Raw genomic sequence first — 20,740 nt, 5'->3', positions numbered from 1 at the left:
GCCATGGTGAAGACGAAATGTGGAATTCCTTTCCTAGGCCAGCTGTAACAAAGTACCACAAGTTCGGGTGGCTTAGAGTAACAGAAATGTGTTGTCTTTTAGTTCCGGAGGTCAGAAGTCAGAAATTAAGGTTTTGGTTGGGGCGTGCTCCCTCTGAAAATTCCTTGGTTCTTTAGCTTCTCGTAGCCCCAGGTGTTGTCTGGTTTACAGAGCCATCTCTCCCTCTCCAAACATCACCTTCCCTGGGTGCAGGTCAGTCTCTCTGTCCACATTTCCCCTTTTTATAAGGACACCAGAAATGTGGGATTAGGGCCCACCCTAAGAACTTCATTTTAACTTGATGCCATCTGTAAAGACCCAATTTCCAAACAGGGTCACATGCTGAGGTACCTGGGATGAGGATTTCAACACATCTTTTTGGGGAAACACAATTCAATCCATAAGAGATGCCCTTAGAACAATACTTGCAGTATAGCAAGCGTCACCTGTGCATCGATCACTTTTATCTTTACCTTAGAACAATACTTGCAGTATAGCAAGCGTCACCTGGGCATCGATGACTTTTATCTTTACCTTAGAACAATACTTGCAATATAGCAAGCGTCACCTGTGCATCGATCACTTTTATCTTTAATGCTTGTTGCAATCTAGTCAGGTGACTATTATGAATCCCATTTAGAGGTAGAAAAAATGAGGCTTTGAGAAGCTGAGGATTAGACTCAATTCCCACAGCTAGAAAGTGAGAAGACCCTGACCCAAACTCCTCTGTCATCTCTCCACCGTAGCCACCATCTCCCAGAGGCGGACAGAATGCCTACAGCCCAGGTCCCTGTACCCGTCACAGGTTGTTATAACCCAGGCTTCCAGCGGGTGGCCCCAGAGGCCTGCCTGCAACTCTGGACTCAGCGCTCCATTGAATGCTGCCTCTGGGCAAAAACCTGTAGGTTATAAAAGAACGACTTCCATGATCCTTCTTAGTGTATGGTAAGCCCCACTTATATCCCCATGTTTTCACTAAATTGATGTGCCTCAAATGTAACCCCTCTCCCTTTTCTGGCAGCTCTTTTGATCTCTAGTAGACACAACCACTGTCGCCTAATGGAAACACACATAGGCCTCAGAGAAACAAAACGAATGCCTTAAAAATTAAAGATTACTATCACTTTCTAAAGGTGGTTATACACCAGAATTAAGAAAGCGTTCATGCAATTGAGGAATTCCTCATCGGCTGCAGAACCTGATTGTTCAGCGATATAACCAGCTATGCAGTTGTTTTTCTGTATATATGTTTGGAGACGTGAATAAAATGTTGTGTTTTTTTTTTTTAAACCGAGAGCTTTCACCTTGAAATCAGCATATGTTTCATATTCTAGAGTCCAACTGTAACCATAAATCTGTTATTGTCATGGAAAGTGAAGTGTGAAGAGTGTGATATGAGAAGCCAGGAGGTCCAGGTTCAAGTCACCCTCGTTCCCTTTGCCTCTCCCCTCCACCCACCACTTATTGGAATTGTGGCCTTGAGCATACACTCAAGCCTTTTACACCTAATGTATACAAAGGGCAGGGAGTTATTCCTCACCTCTGAAATTGCAGGGAGGGGATTACACTAGGAGGCCGCCTGAGGTCCCTTCCATTCCTGAGAATGTGTGATACCATCAAAGCTCACAAGTACTTTTGTAGGGAACGCTCAGCTTGTGTGGTCTCTGATATTTATTGAAAGACCTTGCCCAAGTGATCAACATGATTTTCTTGAAAAATCCACATCTTAGGATTTTCCCTGGCCCTTGTGCTGGAGAGCCTCTGTTTGCCTGTCTGCCCTCCTCTGCTTTCTCCAGCCTGCCTTGAGCCTCAGCAGGTGACCTTGAGGGATGGCCTCTAGGACAGTGGCTGGAGAGGCAGGTCCCCTTGCTATTCACCACTCAGGGAGCGGAGTGGGTGGGTGGTAATGGCACGCTGCTGCCATTCCTCCTGGGTTGCTTTGCCATGCCATCGGCTCCCCTCAGCCGGGCCCACACCTTTGTAAAAGCCCCTGAATTAAACTCTGTGCAGCCTGTTTATTGCCAGGACCTTGAGTGATTCCAGCTGTGACCATCTCGAATTGTGCTAGCACCGCATCTAGCACATCAGTAAGAGCATCTCACCTTTCAAAGAAAGTGAACTCTGAGTGTGGGGAATAGCAAAGTGCCACATTTTACTGGCATGAGGACTATCCTAATTCCTACTTCAATAGGAAGCCCTCTGTCTTGGTTCATTCCCCTCCAGTCATTTGTTCCCTCCCTCCCTCCCTCTCTCCCCTCCTTCCTTCCTTCCTTACTCCCTCCCTCCCTCCCTTTCCTTCCTTCCTTCCTTCCTTCTTTCCTTCTTTCAAAAGTTGAAATAACCTAGGCTTCAAAATAGGCTTCCAAAGTTGAAATAACTTACTCTCCCATTTAATAGATTATTGAAGTTGTCTTTGTAGAAAAAGCAGACTTTCACATATTCATTCAAGTACTCAAGAAGATCAGGGTGATGAAAGCATTATCTAACAATAGTCACGCATTTGAAGTTTCTCCCTTCCTTTCTTCCTTCCTTCCTTCCCCCCTTTTTTCCAGCACCCTACGAGCCTGCAAATATAAGTTGAACAAGAACACTGGAGGGCCGAACTGCTTTTGAGAAAACTTTGAAGTTTGGAGAGAAATTTTGGAGGGGGTTGCTGTGGAGCAGAAAATAGGGAAGCAATGAGACAGTGAGATGTGCAGGCTGGGTCCCTGAGAGTGTCGGCCAGGAGAAAACCATGGCGGGAGGGGGCAGTGGTTGCTGGAAAGACTGGGGATAACTTGGATGCCTTTTTTCTTATTGTTTCAATAGGTTTTAGGGAACAGGTGGTGTTTGGTTACATGAGTAAGTTCTTTAGTGGTGATTTCTGAGATTTTGGTATACCCATCACGCAAGCAGTGTACCCTGTACCCAATGTGTAGTCTTTTGTCCCTCACCCCCTCCCACCCTTTCCCCCAAGTCCCCACAATCCATTACATCTTTCTTATGCCTTTGCATCCTCATAGCTTAGTTCCCTCTTATGGGTGAGAATATACAATGTTTGGCTTTCCATTCCTGAGTTACTTCACTTAGAATAATGGTCTCTAATTCTATCCAGGTTGCTGTGAATGCCATTATTTCATTCCTTTTCATGGCTGAGTAGTATTCCACGGTATATATATACCACACTTTCTTTATCCACTCATTGATTAATGAGCATTTGGGCTGATTCCATATTTTTGCATTTATGAATTGTGCTGCTATAAACATGTGTATGCCAGTATCCTTTTCATATAATGACCTCTTTTCCTCTGGGTAGACACCCAGGAGTGGGATGGCTGGATTGAATGGTAGTTCTACTTTTAGTTCTTTAAGGAAACTCCACATTTTTCCATACTGGCTGTACTAGTTTACATTCCCACCAACAGTGTAAAAGTGTTCCATTTTCACCACATCCATGCCAACATCTATTATTTTTTGATTATAGCCATTCTTGCAGGAGTAAGGTGGTATTGCATTATAGTTTTGATTTACATTTCCCTGATGATTAGTGTTGTTGAGCATTTTTTCATATGTTTGCTGGTCATTTGTATATCTTCTTTTGAGAATTGTCTATTCATGTCCTTAGCCCACTTTTTCATGGGATTGTTTTTTTCTTGCTGATTTGTTTGAGTTCCTTGTAGTTTCTGGTTATCAGTCCTTTGTTGGATGTATAGATTGAGAAGATTTTTCTCCCAGTCTGGGTTGTCTGTTTACTCTGCTATTTCCTTTGCTGTGCAGAAGCTTTTTAGTTTAATTAAGTCCCATCTATTTATTTTTGTTTTTGTTGTCTTTGCTTTTGTGTTCTGTATCATGAAGAGACGTTGGATGTCTAATGTTCAGTTGGAAGTTGTTTGCATTGCCCTCAATCTTCCCCTTCTCTCCAGACTGAATCCCCAATAAAGTTCACCCAACTCATGAATATTTCCTGTGAGGAGTTCCCTTTTTGTCATATAGGAAAGGGCTGAGCTACATTTCTAGACACCATATGTTCTGGAAGCAGGAGTATGGAGGTAGAGATGCCTGCAGTTATGTGCATCTCCTGGAGACTTGTGAGAATCTTGGTGGAAGTAGGATTGGAACCAGTCATATGGAGAGCTCAAGAGAGAGAGAGCTCCAGCTGACCTCTAGATTGCATTCATTTGTGTGGCTCTCTGCCAATACTCATAGTAATATAAGTTAATATTAACAGTACTTACTATGTGCTATGTATGTTTATGTGCATGTACACATATGTGCATGCACACACACTCTTTGCTTTGCACAATTCAGATATGCACAAAACTCAATTACCACAGATTAAATAATGTCTGTTCTCCAAATAATCCCATCAAAAAATGGGCAAAAGTCATGAGTAGACAATTCTCAAAAGACGATATACAAACAGCCAACAAACATATGAAAAAATGCTCAATGTCACTATTAGGGAAATGCAAATCAAAACCACAATGCAATACCACCGTACTCCTGCAAGAATGGTTATAATTAAAAAGTCAAAAAATGATATATGTTGGTGTGGATGTGGTGAAAAGAGAACATTTTTACACTGCTGGTGAGAATGTAAACCAGTACAACCATTATTGAAAACAGTATGGAGATTCCTTAAAGAATTAAAAGTACAACCACCATTTGATCCAGCAATACCACTGCTAGGTATCTACCCAAAGGAAAAGGAGTCATTATATAAAAAAGACACTTGCACATGTATGTTTATAACAGCACAATTCATAATTGCAAAAATATGGAACCAACCTAAGTGTCCATCAATCAATGAGTGGATAAAGAAAATGTGGTATATATGCACCATGGAATACTATTCAACCATAAAAAGGAATGAAATAATGTCTTTAGCAGCAACTTGGATGCAACTGGAGGCCATAATTTTAAGTGAAAGAACTCAGGAATGGAAAACCAAATATTGTATGTTCTCACTTATAAGTGGGAGCTAAGCTATGAGAATGCAAAGGCATAAGAATGATGTAATGGACTTTGGGGACTCATGGCAAAAGGGTGGGATGGGAGTGAGGGATAAAAGACTACACATTGGGTACAATGTACACTGCTTGATGACAGGTGCACCAGAATCTCAGAAATCACCACTAAAGAACTTATCCACACAACCAGAAACCACCTATACCACAAAATCTATTGAAATAAGATATTTAAAAAATAAAAAATAATGATGTCAGTTCTCCAACAACATGATTCAAATTTCAGTTACCACAGTATATTGACTAAAATAAATCTGGCAACCCTAATTGTAGCTACTGTAGCATAAACTATAAACTTCCTTGCTAGTCCTCAGTCCACTAGGACTATTTATCACTATGCAAATAACAAATATGCATCATGATTGTTGGTCAATCACATCACTTCTTTCATAGTCTGCTGGTGATTTGCTGCTGCTCATCTAATATTAGCTCATGCACAGACAGCAAAGCATGCAGCTGTGTTGCCTCCCTGTGTCCCACTGATAAACCCATATAGTTCAACTTCTAATGCATTACTATCGTTGGATAATGCTCCAGGTCCTGCTGACCCTCTTGAATACTTGAAAGAATATGAGCAAATTTGCTTTTTCTATAAAAACAACTTTAATCATCTATTAAATGGGACAATAAGTTATTGCAACTTTTGAAGCCTATTTTTTAGATGTAAGTAAGCTGTATTTCAGACAGGTTGTTGATGATACAATAGGAGATAATACAATTTATTCAGCTAAGCTTTGGAAGAACTATGACATAAAACATGTAGCCAGAAACATTCAAGCATCATGACAGATAGGAACAGCAAGTAATATGCATGGAGGATGGCAGGAACTCTTACTGTACTGGAAAGTAACTTTGCAGGATTTGAATCAAATGTAAGTGGAATTATGGAAGAGATCATTGACCATGTGAATATTGACACTGACATCATTTACAAAGCTCTAGGTATGCAGCCCAAGGACCTTAGTGAGGATGAATTTATTGACATAAATGAATAAAAAAGTTGTGAAAAAAAGGATGAAGCTGTCCCAGAGGAAGTGACACCAGCAAAAACTTCACATTAAAGAACCCCTGGAGCTATTTTATGACATTGAAAGCACAAAGGATAAGATGTCAAAAGCCAGTCTAAACCTAGAAAGGAGATAACAATTCCCTAAGGCATGGAAAAGATGTTCACTCATATTTTGTTATATCTCTAGAAGAAGCCAAGTACTGTTCAAAGCATTCTTCATAAATTTCTTACAAAGAAATAGTGCCCTTTAATTCTCCGTGTTTCTAATATTGTAAATTATAAAATACTAATAAATTATAGTTGTACAATTCTTCCTTCATTTTCCTGTGTAACTGAGAGTAGGAGAATTTTCAATATTTTGACAAACATTTTTAAGTGTCACAGAACAATCCTATTTCCCCCACCCCACCCTGCTGATTATTAAGAGAGCTTTTCATGGTTTTGGCTTGCGCAGCCATTTTTATGGTTCCACACTGCCATGCAAAGGGATGACGGTTCACAATAATTGTTACGATGCCCATTACTCAGAGGAGAAAATGGAGCCTTCAGAGAGTCTAAGCTACTTGTCCAAGGTCATGCAGACAGTAATTAGTAGAGTTTATACTTGAACCTATACAATCTGGCTCCAAGATTTGTTCCCTTAACCACTGTGCCATATTATTGTCCATAGCAGACTGTGAGCCAAAGACAGAGACCATTTCTTTTTTATCTTTATATACTTAGCATGCAAACATTATCTAATAAATACATGTTGAGTGGATGCAAAAAGAATAAAAGAGGTAAGGACCTATAAAAGGAATTGACATCGACTGTTTGAAAACAATGAGAAAAAATTAAGACTGATTGAAATCTAAGTAGTAGCAACCTTATTGATGTCCACTGTTAAAGAGAAACTTGGCTGGGCACAGTGGCTCATGCCTGTAATTCCAGCATTTTGGGATACTGAGGCGGGTGGATCACTGGAGCCCAGGAGTTTGAGACCAACCTTGGCAACATGGCAAAACCCTGTCTCTACAAAAAATACAAAAAAAAAAAAAAATTAGCCAAGCTTGGTGGTGCATGCCTGTGGTCCCAGCTACTTGGGAGGCTGAGGAGGAGGCTGAACCTGGGGAGGTCGAAGTTGCAGTGAGCAATGATTGCCCCACTGCACTCCAGCCTGGGTGACAAAGTGAGATCGGGAAGAAAGAAAGACAGAAAGAGAGTAAGAGAGAGAGAGAGAGAGAAAAAAGGAAGGAAAGAAGGAAAGAAAGAAAGAGAGAAAGAGAGAGAAAGAGAGAAAGACAGAAAAGATAGAAAGAAAGAAAGAAAAGAAAGAAAGAAGGAAAGAAAGAGAGAAAGAAAGGAAAGGAAGGAAAGAAAGAGAGACAAAGAAAGAAAGAGAAAGAAAGAAAGTGAAAGAAAGAGAGAAAGAAAAAGAAAGAAAGAACTTATTTATGATGCTTGTTAAAGATGGTAAGGCAAACTTTCTTTAAGGAGGAACCACTGTGATAGATGGAAGGATGCTGCAGTGGGATCCAGCAGTGGGAGAGAGATTGGGCTCCACTCCAAGTACAACAGACAAGTAGAGATTGACAGACAAGGAACATGGTGGGGTCAGCGGATGGAAAACTACTAAGAAGAAACATCAAGGGAAACGGAATTCTGGCTGGATCTACTCAACAGAACTCTTGCTGAAGGCAGGCAGGGTGGTGAGATATTGAGGGTGGTCTGATACCAAGCGTGGAGGATTATTACTAAACTGACTTAGCAGGATTCTTGCTCAACCTGGACTCTACAAGAAAAAGGAAGGAAGCTTAAGGTTGGGTCTAGTTGAGCAGAGGACTCAGAGGTCAAAGAGAAAGTCTCTGTGACCATGAGCTATAGATAAGATGGACATATCCTCTACCTTCTCACGGGATGTGAAGGCCAGCCATTTCTGAGATGAAACATGTAACATGGTGCAGAAGTTTCTGGGGGCTTGCTAAGAAACTTCTTCTAATGGTCATTACATCTGAACACACTTCAGTAAGACTCTGGGGAATGAACACTGAAGGTGGGTCATACCCCACTCCCTTCATACGGCAGTTCTAGCTATGGGAACGATTCCAGGAGCTCTCTCTGAGAAATGCAAACACAGATTTCAAAGCCCCCAGAGTAGCCATTCGGAGGACGAAGGGCAGTAAACATTCCTTACATCATACCTGAAAACCACCTGCAATTGTGGTGTTGGAGGAAGTCAGGAAAGTTTCTACTCAAGCCTTGAGTAAAGAGACCAAAAAAACCAAACCACATCCAAGCTCTGTTTGGAAAGCACAACCAGAGAAAAACCCAGAACTGCAGTTGTACAAAAATAGATATGGGTCAGGCAGGAATATGGAGATGAGAGCTCGTGGGCTGCAGAAGCCAGTACATTGTGTTCTGTTCTGTTCTTTCAGCCACCACTTTTACCGAGGCAATAAAAATGAAAGAGCAAGAGAGACAGAGGGTTGGTAGGGAAATCAGCTTGAGTCTGAGTCGACTTCGACTGTTCCAAGCACAGACTGCAGCCTTACCGTATTCATGGGAAGGCGGGAGATCTGAAGCAGCCTCCTCCTGCCAGCTTCCAGGAAAGGCCGCTCTTCCCAGAGCAAAGGAAGCCCTGGGGACAGCACACCCTCCCATCTCGGCTCAGGGCCCAATCCACCAAAAGAAGAAACCCAACTTGCTCCACAGGAGTCTGAGGTGACCTGCTTGAAAGCACTCCACCTTATAGGAATTCTCTGGGAGAATGTTCTCTCCATCTCTCTCTCTGTCTCTCTCTGTCTCCCTCTGTGTTTCTGTCTCTCTCACACCTGTGCATGCATGCACACACACAATCCAGCCATACAACAGCTCTGCAATCCACAAGAGGCTCCTTATAATTTTCTACTCAGAGAGCAGAGAACAAAGAAGAATGAGCGAGTTTGGACACTTTAAAGTCCAGAGTGCTAAATATGTGTGTTGAAGAGAAGAGAGAAATTTTCACCAAATGATATGGGGTTTCTGAGATATACAAGTATAGATTATATGTACTTTACAAACTGTTTTTTGGTTGCTTCATGCTTCCTTGTATGCAGCCTTGTGAAAACTACATCATGTGAAGCCTCCATTTATCTCTGGGTTTCATGGCCTGTTCTAAAATGGTCCAAACAATTCAAGCTTGGAAGCAGAGATCCCTCCACCCCTCTCACTCAGCATCTCTCCCTATTATTCCCATGTCTGATATCCCTGGTCCTTTCCTGGTGATTCATTCAGAGGCTCTTCTTTGGTTCCTGACCTCAGGAATGATGCTTCCCACACCCCCTTCCAATTTTGCGCATTTGCTCAGCTTCTTTGCACACCAGCTGCAGTTGAGATAACCTCCTGGACTTGGGAGGGCATCAGAGAACATCTATCTATAAGGAAAGACTGTCCATGAAGGAGGCCTTTTCCTGTGGATATGATCATGGTTATCTTGCCTTGTGAAAGGATGCGTAAGCATCATTAGGATGATACAATTTGTGACACAGAATGCAAAATTTTGAATAAAGGAAATAGATAAGTACTTTTACTTGTAAGAGGGGCTTTCTTAATATGATTCAACTTTCATGTACTAAAAACGATAATATAGTTGAACCAATAAGAATAGGACCCTACTTTTAATGAGCTGGTGAGAACATACTAGGAATTATCCTCAGCAACAGGTTGAGCGAGTGTCATCATAATTCTGAAGTTGTGGCTGCAACCTGTCCTCCTTCTCAGACCCAGCCCCGGGAAGCCTGGCTGTTTTACACAGAGGACCCTCTGTTGAGTATTAAATTACAAGTCTCTTGAGGATGGGTGCGGCATTTATTCAGATTGGAATCTCTACACCTATCACAGCCTACAATACATAGGACTATATATATAAGAGCACTGAATACATGTTACTTGAAACAATAAATAAAATAGCTTCCTTAACCATTGCCAAAATTGCTCAACATCTTAATTTTATTTTATTTTTAATTGTATTAATCTTTTTAATGTGAAAGTTTTGGTCAGGATCAAAACACTAATTCTACAGCTTTGGGTGAAAACCATTTTTGCTGGGATCTCTGGGAGCATAGTAGCATAGTTTGTGGCATGCCTTGCTTTCTGGGATGAAATGAAAGGTTTTTCCATTTGGTATTTTTAGTGTCTATTTTCCAAATAGTATTTTATAATTTTTCTTTGTTTCTATTTAAAAATAAAATTTCGGGAGGGGGTGGGGAGAAGAAACAATGACAGTAAAACAAAGAAGAAAAGCCACTTGATTAAGCATAGTTAGGGAGCTCAGTGAAGCATGTTTCATCCTGGTGCCAAATGACGCTCACTAAAATTGCAGCAATTTTTGATGCACTTGCCAATGTTTGTGTTATTTTTACTTTAAAGATGTAACAGATTGCTCCAAAATAAATAATTTAAGCCTAATGTTTCAAAAGAGTCCAAGCGTTTGCGTCTCTCACTTCTGGCTTGTCTTCTGGGACTAAGCTGTGCTCAACAGAACCAGCCCTCATTTCTGTATAACACTGCATTTGGAGGGTTGTTTTCCTGCTTTGTTTTTCAAAGTTGAATCTATTTTTCGCCATTCTGTTCCAAACGTCATATGTTTTATCACTGTTCAGCGCTGAAGCAACAACTCCTCTTATCTAAGAAAGGAAAGAATAAACGCTGTAACAGCTAGATTGCTGATCTCACGGGAGGAGGGTTTGGAGGGTGCAGAGAGGGCTCTGGGGTGAGAATCTGAGACCAAGTCTCAGAGGAATCCACAGATGTCCATGCTAATTCATATTTAGACTTCAAGCTCTGCACAGTGTCCTCAGTGTAACTTAAAACAGCTGACTTGACAGGGTGACGTCACTCAAAATGACCCCACCCTCCATCGATCAGTGGACATCTTACTGGATTGTCTACCTTCATGGCACAGCTTAAGAAAAAAAAATCTGATTTTTTTTTAAAGTCAAAAGCAAATCTTTATGCTGTTCTGTACTTCCTAAACGAGCATGAATGGCTAATTATGATCAAGAAACAAAGACAAAAATAGAAACCACCAGAACCGTAAACTGACAGCTATGTTCTCATTGACATAGGCCGCCATTGTGAAGTCCATCAGATGATCGGGAACTACATGTGGGACCCCACCACCAACAAGTCCTTTGACATTGGCGTCAACAAAGACAGCCTGATGCCTCTCTGGTGGAATGGATCAGAACCTCTGTGGGTCACTCTGACCAAGGCCAAAAGGAAGGTCTACATGTACTACTGGCCAGGTGAGTGTATGAACATCCATTCCAAATCTCAAATCATCATAGAGTCTCCAAGGACAGTCAGTGTCAAGTTACTGTTTGAAGACCAAGCTGTGGTTTGGAAAATGGGATCTTTATTTAAGAAATATGTCTTGGCCAGGCACGGTGGCTCAGGCCTGTAATCCCAGCACTTTGGGAGGCTGAGGTGGGTAGATCACCTGAAGTTGGGAGTTCGAGACCAGCCTGACCAACATGGGGAAACCCTGTCTCTACTAAAAATACAAAATTAGCCGGGGTGGTGGTGCATGCCTGTAATCCAAGCTACTCGAGAGGCTAAGACAGGAGAATCGCTTAAACCCAGGAGGCGGAGGTTGCGGTGAGCTGAGATCGCACCATTGCACTCCAGTCTGGGCAACAAGAGCAAAACTCAATCTCAAAAATAAAAAAAGAAAAAAGAAAAGAAATATGTCTTATGGGCACATTTTTGAAAAATGTATTTTTAACTCTCTAACATCAGACCAGAGATAATGCTATTTCCTGATTCTCTTGACATAGCAAACACCACAGGATAGCTTGCTTTTTTTCATGTGCAAAATGTTGGATATACAGGAGACAGAAATTATAGGGTGCTTACTTGCTTTACAAAGAAAAAAAATAGTGTACCATTTCCATACGTCGTTGAGCTCCTCTACAATATTGAAAAGAGAATTGAAAGCACTCATTATTTTTTGGTAGTCCATGAAATGAAGTCCCTTCGTGTTAAGACTCCCGTGCTACATCCTAGCTCAACGAGGTAAGTAGTCATGCAAACTGCCTCGGCTGCTGTGAGAAGTCCTCGGGATATCGTCATCTTGGTCACTGAATATCTTTCATTAAGGATGAGAGGATTCAGTGATAACAATACAACCTGCTTCCCATTGTCTTTCCATTGGTGGGATTCATTATTTAGGTAAGTGGTCAGTTTACCTTTCCCACACCCGTGGCAATAGACACTTTTTTCCTAATTCTCAATGGTGCCATCCTGATGATGACCATTATGGAGGAAGATACCAGGGGAGGCCTAGAACGTTGAAGGCATAAATGAAGAGCAGCCTGTAGGAGATGGGGTGAAGTGGCTGAGGGGGTCGAACTGGTCTGGATTGAGGATAGTGGCAGCCTGATGGGTCTGTGAGTGGGCGGTGGGTTGTGAGATGTGTAGTCTGCAGGGAGGGGACAGTGGAGAGGGGGTGAAGGCCCACAAGGATTGCCTGGGCCTTCAGCAGGAGTTTGGAGGATGCTGGATGGAGGTGGGCATGTGGGGAGCTGCTGGGGCACTCCAGGCTATGCAACTCTCAGAGGTGCATGGAACACAGACACACGGAGACCGCGGAGGGCAGCCCACCACCCAGCTGCGGTGCGGTGCGGTTCGGCGCGGCGTGTGCCCTACAAGCTGCTGCAGAGCAGTGGCCTCACCCACAGGTGAGCTTCTGAAGGCCAGGGCAGGCTGCATGAATTCACAGCTGGGCCAAGCAACAAAGACATAGCCAGCATAGGCTCTCCCAGCAGACACAGCTTCAGGGGGGTTGATCACCGTTTCTTCAGAAGACACCTAAGATTCCTTCCATAGCAGCCATCTCGGCTGACTGACGCAAGACACCTTTGAGCAAAGGAAGAGGAAGCGTTTAGGAGGATTCCATTATCTTACAAGGAGATAACTTTTCATGGAGTTGGACTAGATTTAAGGAAGGAAGTCACTGCACGGAGCAGGCTCATCAGGCTTGCTAGAGGAGCCAAATCCAGGGGTGAGTTTGACTCTTCTAGCAAGTGTGATGAGGTCAAAGCACAAAGATTTTGTTGCACTTAGAGGTCATTCTCAGAGGCATTATTATCAACAAATTCATACATAGGCATAGCAGAGGGAATGGATTGGGCACACTGCATTAGGGACCACCTGGAAACAAATCTAAGGACCATCAAGATGAACGTGGCCAATACCATGAGGATTATCTTCCATGATATCTGGATAGTTTGACTTTCTCTATCTTGGAACTTAAGTTTTTCCTGCTTTGAAGAGCACACCCTCACACACAAAACCTTCCTGCCAACAACCCGTGAGCCCCCTCCACATAAGATCTCCTGGAGAGGGCCTTTCAGCAGCCAGGATGCCAGTGCTACGGCCAAGTGGGAGGAGATCCTACTGAGGGGCAGTCGCCGTATTGCACACACTTCTCTCTGCAGCACTACAGGGTATTATTATTATGCTTTATCTCCTTTTGTTTTTGACAGAGTTTCACTCTTGTTGCCCAGGCTGGAGTGCAGTGGCGTGACCCCTGCTCACTGTAACCTCTGCCTCCCCAGGTCAAGTGATTCTCTTGCCTCAGCCTCCAAAGTAGCTGGGATTACAGGCGTGCACCACCACGCCTGGCTAATTTTTGTATTTTTAGTAGAGACAGGGTTTTACCGTGTTGGCCAGGCTGGTCTTGATCTGCTGACCTCAGGTGATCCACCCACCTTGGCCTCCCAAAGTGCTGGGATTACAGGCATTAGCCACTGCTCCAGGCCTTTATCTCCTCTTGGAGAATACAAATTTAATAGCACTGAGTGTCTAAAGAAATCTGAAAGCTAATTTGCATGAAAAATATCTTGTTGCTCCTCCAAAACAGCTCCTTCAGGACAAGAAGGGGCCAATATCTTCCTCTGATTCACAGTCTAACAGCTAATGGGATGTGATAAAAATGCCTTAAGATCAGTTATAGTGTTAACTGTCAGGAGGAAAGAAGCTATAAAGATAGTCTCCTAGAGTTTCCTCAGTGACCTAAATGAAGATTTGCTGAAGATCTGGCTGTGCTGAAGTCTTCATAGATATAGAATAAAGTCTCTAGTCTCTCAGACACTGTCTAGTCCTTCTAAACTGGATACTCAAATGAAACTCTCAGAGAGCCAGCTGTCTCTGCTGCAGGCCGGCAAGGTGTGCCCTGGCACCCTCTCATCTTCCTGCGGGGCAGCTGCAGTATTTGTGGTTGCTGCTATCCTTTCTCTGTCTACCCTGGTTCCCTCCAGCCTCAGCCAATAGCCCAGTGAGCACTCATGTGTCTTTGCAAGATTAAGTGAGGCGCAGGGGCATTTCTTCAAAACACAACTTGATTGTGTATTTTTCTTCTTAAATCCTCCTCTTCCTTCTCCACTCCCCACAGGATATTGTACAGACCTCTCGGTGAGGCCTGGAAAATCTTCATTGCTCTAGTGAACTGGGTTATGACACGCTGAGTCTCGCCATTAAGTCAATATTTAGAAGTGCAATTTAGAAATGGCACTAGTTCAAGTCTTCCTGTCAGGTAGATAAAGCAGCAGGCTGAAAAATTGACCCACAGTGAAGAGTCCAACATACTCCACCTCAAGTCTTGAGGCATTTAATATCGTTCAACAGGCCCTTTAGCACCCCACCCAATGTTGCCATTGGAGTGCAGGGAGAAATATGCCTCTGGAAATGATCCCAGGCCCTAAGTCAGGGTAGGCCCCCCAAATCAGCCAGAAACTGTATATACGACCCAGTAGTGTACTGCAAGGAGTAAGAGCTGAGTGTGTGTTGTTCACTCACTTAATCCCTCCACCCTATCCTTCTAGTTTAATGTTAAAAGAATTGGCAGGGGTGGGGGGTGGTGAGGAAGAGACTCCAACATTCACCTCATATTGGAAAGAACCCAAAGCAGAGAAGAACTATGGGAGGAAGGAGGGAAAATAGGGAATATGGGAGACTAGTAAGATATGGTGTAGAAATGCAGCTTGATTTCTTTGGATAAGCAGGGCTACCTTACATGGTGGCAGCAGTTTTTAAGTTTATTCTTACGACTATTATAAAATACAAAAAAGGAATAAAAAAATAGCAGCCTTTTAAGAGTCTGTGCTTAAAACTCTTTGGAGTTCTAAGTTCACATCTCCCACCATGTGTTTTGCAATGTTAACTCCCTACAGCCAAGCAGTCAGGAGGACTTGGATGCAACCACTCATATGCTCCTGGAATGGTGTTGGGTGTGGGTCTGGGCTCTTCTGCTGGCCTCTTCCTGTCCAGGGCAGGCCTTCAGACCAATAAGACACCTTCTATGTAGAGAAAGACACATTTCCACCTGGTTTCCACTCCCATACTTTCCAGCAGTGGGCTGGGTGGGGAGTTAGTGGGTGGGCATTTGACTCAGCTTCTATCAAGTTTTGCTTGTTACAATCAAGGTGACATCATCTGGATAATAGGAGGCATGCCGTGGCTATTGGTGAAGAATTACGGGTCAGGTACAGCCTCTTTCTCTTTCCTGCCGTGGTAGGTCCTTGACAACCTTCAATCAGGCTGACCTTAGAAGCAGAGGCTCAGGCACAGGGAAAATTAGGAGCTCAGCATTGCTCATACAGAGGCGTGAGTAAACCTGATAGCTAAGTCACGGCCTCTATGCATGTGACACCAATCCTCTGGATAAAAACTGGAATTTTTTTCAGGCAGATGTCAAAACATTGCAAACACAAGTGGTCTGGATATCCACTATTTTTTAAATAACATTACCAGTTTGGCATTAGACTTTGTGGTTTATGTAATTTTAGGACTGGAAGAGGCCTTAGTCAAGGCATAATTTGCTGGTTCCTGCCCTCGTTAGTCAAGAACCTCTTTAGGAAACTGATAAAAACTGTAGATGTCTTTCCAGAAAAATGCATCCACATCCACTACACTCACACTTTTGTTCTCATGTAGTATAAGAGATTACAATGCTGAGGATTGCCAAGCGGTCCTTGATGTGATAACATACACATAGCTAATTGACTTTTTAATGCAATGGAAATGTGTTAAAAACTCATCAAAGTATCAAATGAAACCTAAGCTTCTGCAATTAATGTTGTCTGGCAAGGGCAGGCTTGGGTCAAAATTCTGTAAGCCTCTTTGGGTTGAATTCACATTGCCTCATTTCCTTTGTCAGTAACTTCGTTCAAGATCTGCATCGCTGATGTTGTCTGTGTCAGCAAGAAAAGGATTGCAAATTCACATCTCAAGAGTGAGATTGTCTCCACAAAATGATCTTCAAAAGCATTCTTCAGGGTTTCTAGGCGTCGACCATTTCTGCTGCAGAGAAATGGAGGAGATGCTGCCTCTCTGGACTGCTGTCTGCAGATGTGATCCCTCCAGTGTTCAAAAGTTTTTATAGCTGTCTAACCACATCCAATCTCCCTTTGCAGGATGGTATCTTGGCCAAAAGAGTGCATAGTTTTTTAGCAGCATCCATTATGTTGATTAGAAAGTTTTAAAGAGAAATCCAGGGACGAACTTCCATCCTCCACAAATCATGGCAAATCCACTTCACAAAACATCTTTAAAGGGTGTGACTCAAGACCTTGGAATGAACTCTCAGGAGACAACCATGAGCAAAAGCAGATACAGACCCTCCTCACCTGCACCCCCTCCCGAGAACTTACCATCCAGTGAAGGAGATAGATGATCTAATACTTATCAAAATAAATGTAAAAGTACAGTTATCAAAAATACAATAATGAAAAGCAAGCATGATGACATCATCTAATAAGGAGTCTAGATCCATCTGAGAGGGTTAACAAAGGTGTCCTTAGAAAGTGACAATGAGGGGATGGGTAAGGTGGGAAGGAGACCCCAGACTCAAGGAGCAGCAGGTGCTAAGGTCCTGGATAGGGTGGGAAGCATGCAAGTTTCAAGACACTGAAAGAAGGGAGGAGAGGTGTGGTGTGGATAAGGTGGAGAGAGGCTGAGGCCAGGCCAGGCTCTAAGAGCCAAGCTGAATACTTTTTTTTTTTTTTTTTTGAAACAGGGTCTTTCTCTGTTGCCCAGGCTAGAGTGCAGTGGTGCAATCATAGCTCACTGCAGCCTCGACCTCCTGGGCTCAAAGGATACTCACACCTCAGCTTCCTAAGTAGGTGGGATGATAGGTGCACACCTCCCCACCCCACTAAGTTTTTTACGTTTTGTAGAGATGGGCATGGGGTCGGGGGTGGCAGGGGTTCACTATGTTGCCCAGTCTGGTCTCGAATCCTGTACTCAAGCAATCCTCTTACCTCAACCTCCCAAAGAGTTGGGATTACAGGCATGAGCATCTGGCCTATGCTGAAGCATTTATTCTGATCGTGAAATGAATGAGAAGTTACTGGAAGGTTTTAAGGAAGAACATGATGGCATCATACTTGCATTTTGAAAGCACTACTCCGGCTGCAACCTGAACGGAATGGAGGCATCCAGGGTGGGTGAATGAGGGCAACTGACACATCAGGAAGTCATTGTAGAAACCTGGAGAGCAGGTGAGTATGGCTCAGACTGGGCAACAGAGGTGGTGAGAAATGGCTGGGTTGGAGGCACACTTAGGAACTGGAACTGCCAGGACCTGCTGATGGGTTGGATTTGAGAGTAAGGGATTGGATGGTGACAGGCATGGCCCTGGGCTTCTTGCTCACAGAACTGCATAGATGGTGATTCTTCACTGAATCGGGTGGAGCTGAAAGAGAAGCAGTCTGAAGGCAGAGAGACATCAACTCGGAGTTGGCTCTGGGACGTCAAGCCGGCAGGTCTGAAGCTCACAGAAGAGGGCTGGAGATACAAAGACGTGACTCAATGGCGCATCAGAGGTCAATGCAGCTGTGGGAATGGAGAAGTTTACCCGGGGAGAATGCAGAACTAGAAAGAAAAAAGGGTCCTGGACACAGCCTTGAGGAAATCTAATTTGTAGTAACCAGATGGAGGAGGGTGAGCCTGCAAAAGACACCAAGGAGGAGAGGCTTCAGAAGCAGGAGAAGTCCCAACAGAGCTGTGAAAAGCAAGGGGAGGTAGTGTCACTCTCTGCGTAGACATCTGATGAGGGCCCCATCCCATCTGAGAGGCAGGAAGAGGCTTCCCTGAGACAGTGACACTACTAGACAACTGTTGACACACACTTGTTACAGAGGCCAAAAGAATGCAAGACAGAGTGGACATCGTGAGCATTTAATGTTGCTGAGCTGCAAAAGGAGCATCTGCATTTATTAACGTGGCACCCCTGGCCAGCTCTGGACTTTGCGGCTGTTTCATTTCTTTAACATTATAATTTCTGACTTTGTGTAGCAAGGATGCATTGTTTTTATAGCAAGAAAAACAATTCAGGTTGTTTCAACTAATTTCTTTCTTTCTTTTTTTTTTTTTTTTTTGAAACAGAGTCTCACTGTGGCGCCCAGGCTGGAGTGCAGTGGCACGATCTCAGCTCACTGCAAACTCTGCCTCCCAGGTTCAAGCAATTCTCTGCCTCAGCCTCCCAAGTAGCTGGGATTACAAGCACCTGCCACCATGCCCAGCTAATTTTTCTATTTTTAGTAAAGACGGGGTTTCACCATCCTGGCCAGGCTGGTCTTCAACTCCTGACCTCATGATCCACTCCTCCTGGCCTCTCAAAGTGCTAGGATTACAAGCGTGAGCCACTGAGCCTGGCCGTTTCAACTAATTTCTAAACATTGTTAGTCAACCCTTGAAAATTGGCTGAAAATGAACTGGGATATACACAAAAAAGAGAGGACGGGTTAAGTAACAGCAGACAAACGAAACCAAAAAAAAAGAAGAAAGAAAAACTTAAAATCAGAGTCATGAATATTCCTTTTTAACCAAATTATTGTTTTGACCAAATTGGTGTGCTAAGCAAATTATTTCCAGCCAGATTGCTTTGTTCCAAATTTGTTTCAACACAACCGTGTAATACTCCATTCATTCTTGGGCAGTCCCTGGCCCCTATGGGTTTACAGTAAGGAATTCCCTGACACGCATCGCACATCTACCAGAGGTTTTCAAACTGCATTCACTTGCCCTCAGCTTCGCAGTCAAGTTTCAGGGACTCAGGGACTGGAGAGGCAGGAGATGGCTGGGACTCCTTTGGGAAAAGGGTTTCTCTGAAAAAGAAATTTGAACATCAACTGCCTATGCTGTTCATTGATGTGTTTATTCCACGGTGGTTTTCTTGTGTGGCCTGTGTACCTGACACATGGGGCACAGTCGGAATGTGCCACAGCCGTGCCACCAAGAAGCTTAGAGCCTAATTATGTAGCCAGGTGTGTCAAAAATAATTGCATCACAGCACAACACGTGCAGCGGGGAAAGGAGACCAACCTCAGGCTTCATCACGTCTCCTTGCAGCTGTGTTGTGACCACTTCTTAAAATCAATTGAGTGCTGCCTCAGGAATGGAAAACAAAATGTGTCATTTGATGCTTTCATGTTGAGGGAAAAAAGAAAGAAGAAAAAGGGGAGAGGATAGAAAGGAAGGGAAGGAAGGAAGAAAAGGAGGCAGGGAGGTGAAAGGGGGGAAGCAGCAAGGCAAAGGAAGGAGGAAGGGCGGAAGAGAGGAGACAAGGCTGAAGGGACTCGGGAAGGACAGACGTCCCTTAGGCTGAGCGAGTCATTCCACATGCAACACTGCACTCAGGCTCCTGCAAATCGGAACAAGTGAACTGTGTTTCGGGGTCTCTCCTTGAGGCAGTGGCTAGACCAACGCATGAATGCGGGAAGGCCCTTCTCAGGTTGCTCACCTCTTCCTCCTCCTGGCGCTCCACCTGGTCTGCCTTGCTGGGCCCAATCCTTCCCAGGGCCTGCCCTTCCTTCCTCAGTGCCCTCTGTCCTCCGCTGACCTGATCAGGAGATTTCAACCAGGGCCGGGGCCGTGGGCTCTCAGGCCACACACTATTTCATCCTAACAGTCCTCAGTGCCTTACATAAAGGAACGATGAGTACAGGATTGTACCCCAGGGTGGGACCCAGTGAGGAAGACCTTGTTGCTCTCAAGGTCAAGTGCCAGCTACACATCCTGGGGCCTCTCTCTGGGCTGATTTTGGGGTTCTAGTGTCCTGCCTGCTCGGAGCTTGTTTAGGGTGAAGAAAGTTCCTTCCCACGGAGAGTGCCATCTGACCTGGAGCAGGCGCTGGTAGCAGGGCTCAGGAGCTGGGTGAGGCGGCCCTGCCACCTCCCTTTGCCTCCTACCTTAGGCCACTGGACTTGATGTCAAGCTCCCTAGGAAGCCTTGGCTGCTCCAGACTCCTGCAGAAAGAGGGGTCTCTCCAGAGAACCCCAGGGGAAAGGCTGCCTCCGATCCCTTCCGCAGGGCTGGGGAAATGGAGTCTGAGGGAACACGCAGCGGAAAGTGAGTGGTGGGGCTGCCGTTTGGGGCTGTCTGACCCCAGTCCCGCCTGCAAGGTCCCTGCATTGGGACCTTGTTTCTGGCCAGGTCTGGAGAGGGCCTGGCACTGCTGGGGCTCCTGCTGGCCTTCCCAGCTGTGCCAGCCCAACTCCCCAGAGCACAGTCTGGGGGTGGTGGATTTGGGGGGAGGAGTCCTGGCAAAGTAAAGAAGAGGGCTCCAGGTAGGTACCCACATATTAAATTAGCCCTCAGAGGAGAATGCCAGAGTCTGGGGTGTTCAGTGAGTGGGGCAGCCTGCACCCTTTCTGCATCATATGCC

General features: G+C 44.2%; 1 protein-coding gene across 2 annotated transcripts in view; it reads left to right on the top strand.

Annotated features, from left to right (window-relative positions):
• ENPP6 (ectonucleotide pyrophosphatase/phosphodiesterase 6) overlaps positions 1-20,740 on the top strand; it is a 120,823-nt gene that overhangs the window by 46,792 nt on the left and 53,291 nt on the right. For both annotated transcript variants that reach the window (NM_001133891.1, XM_009240488.3), the window contains 1 exon segment: positions 11,139-11,318. In NM_001133891.1, the coding sequence (NP_001127363.1) occupies positions 11,139-11,318 (180 nt within the window).

Source organism: Pongo abelii, chromosome 3 (genome assembly GCF_028885655.2).
Source record: "Pongo abelii isolate AG06213 chromosome 3, NHGRI_mPonAbe1-v2.0_pri, whole genome shotgun sequence".
NCBI lineage: Eukaryota > Metazoa > Chordata > Mammalia > Primates > Hominidae > Pongo > Pongo abelii.
Note: the sequence above shows the minus strand (reverse complement) of the source record. Positions and strands in the feature narration are given on the sequence as shown.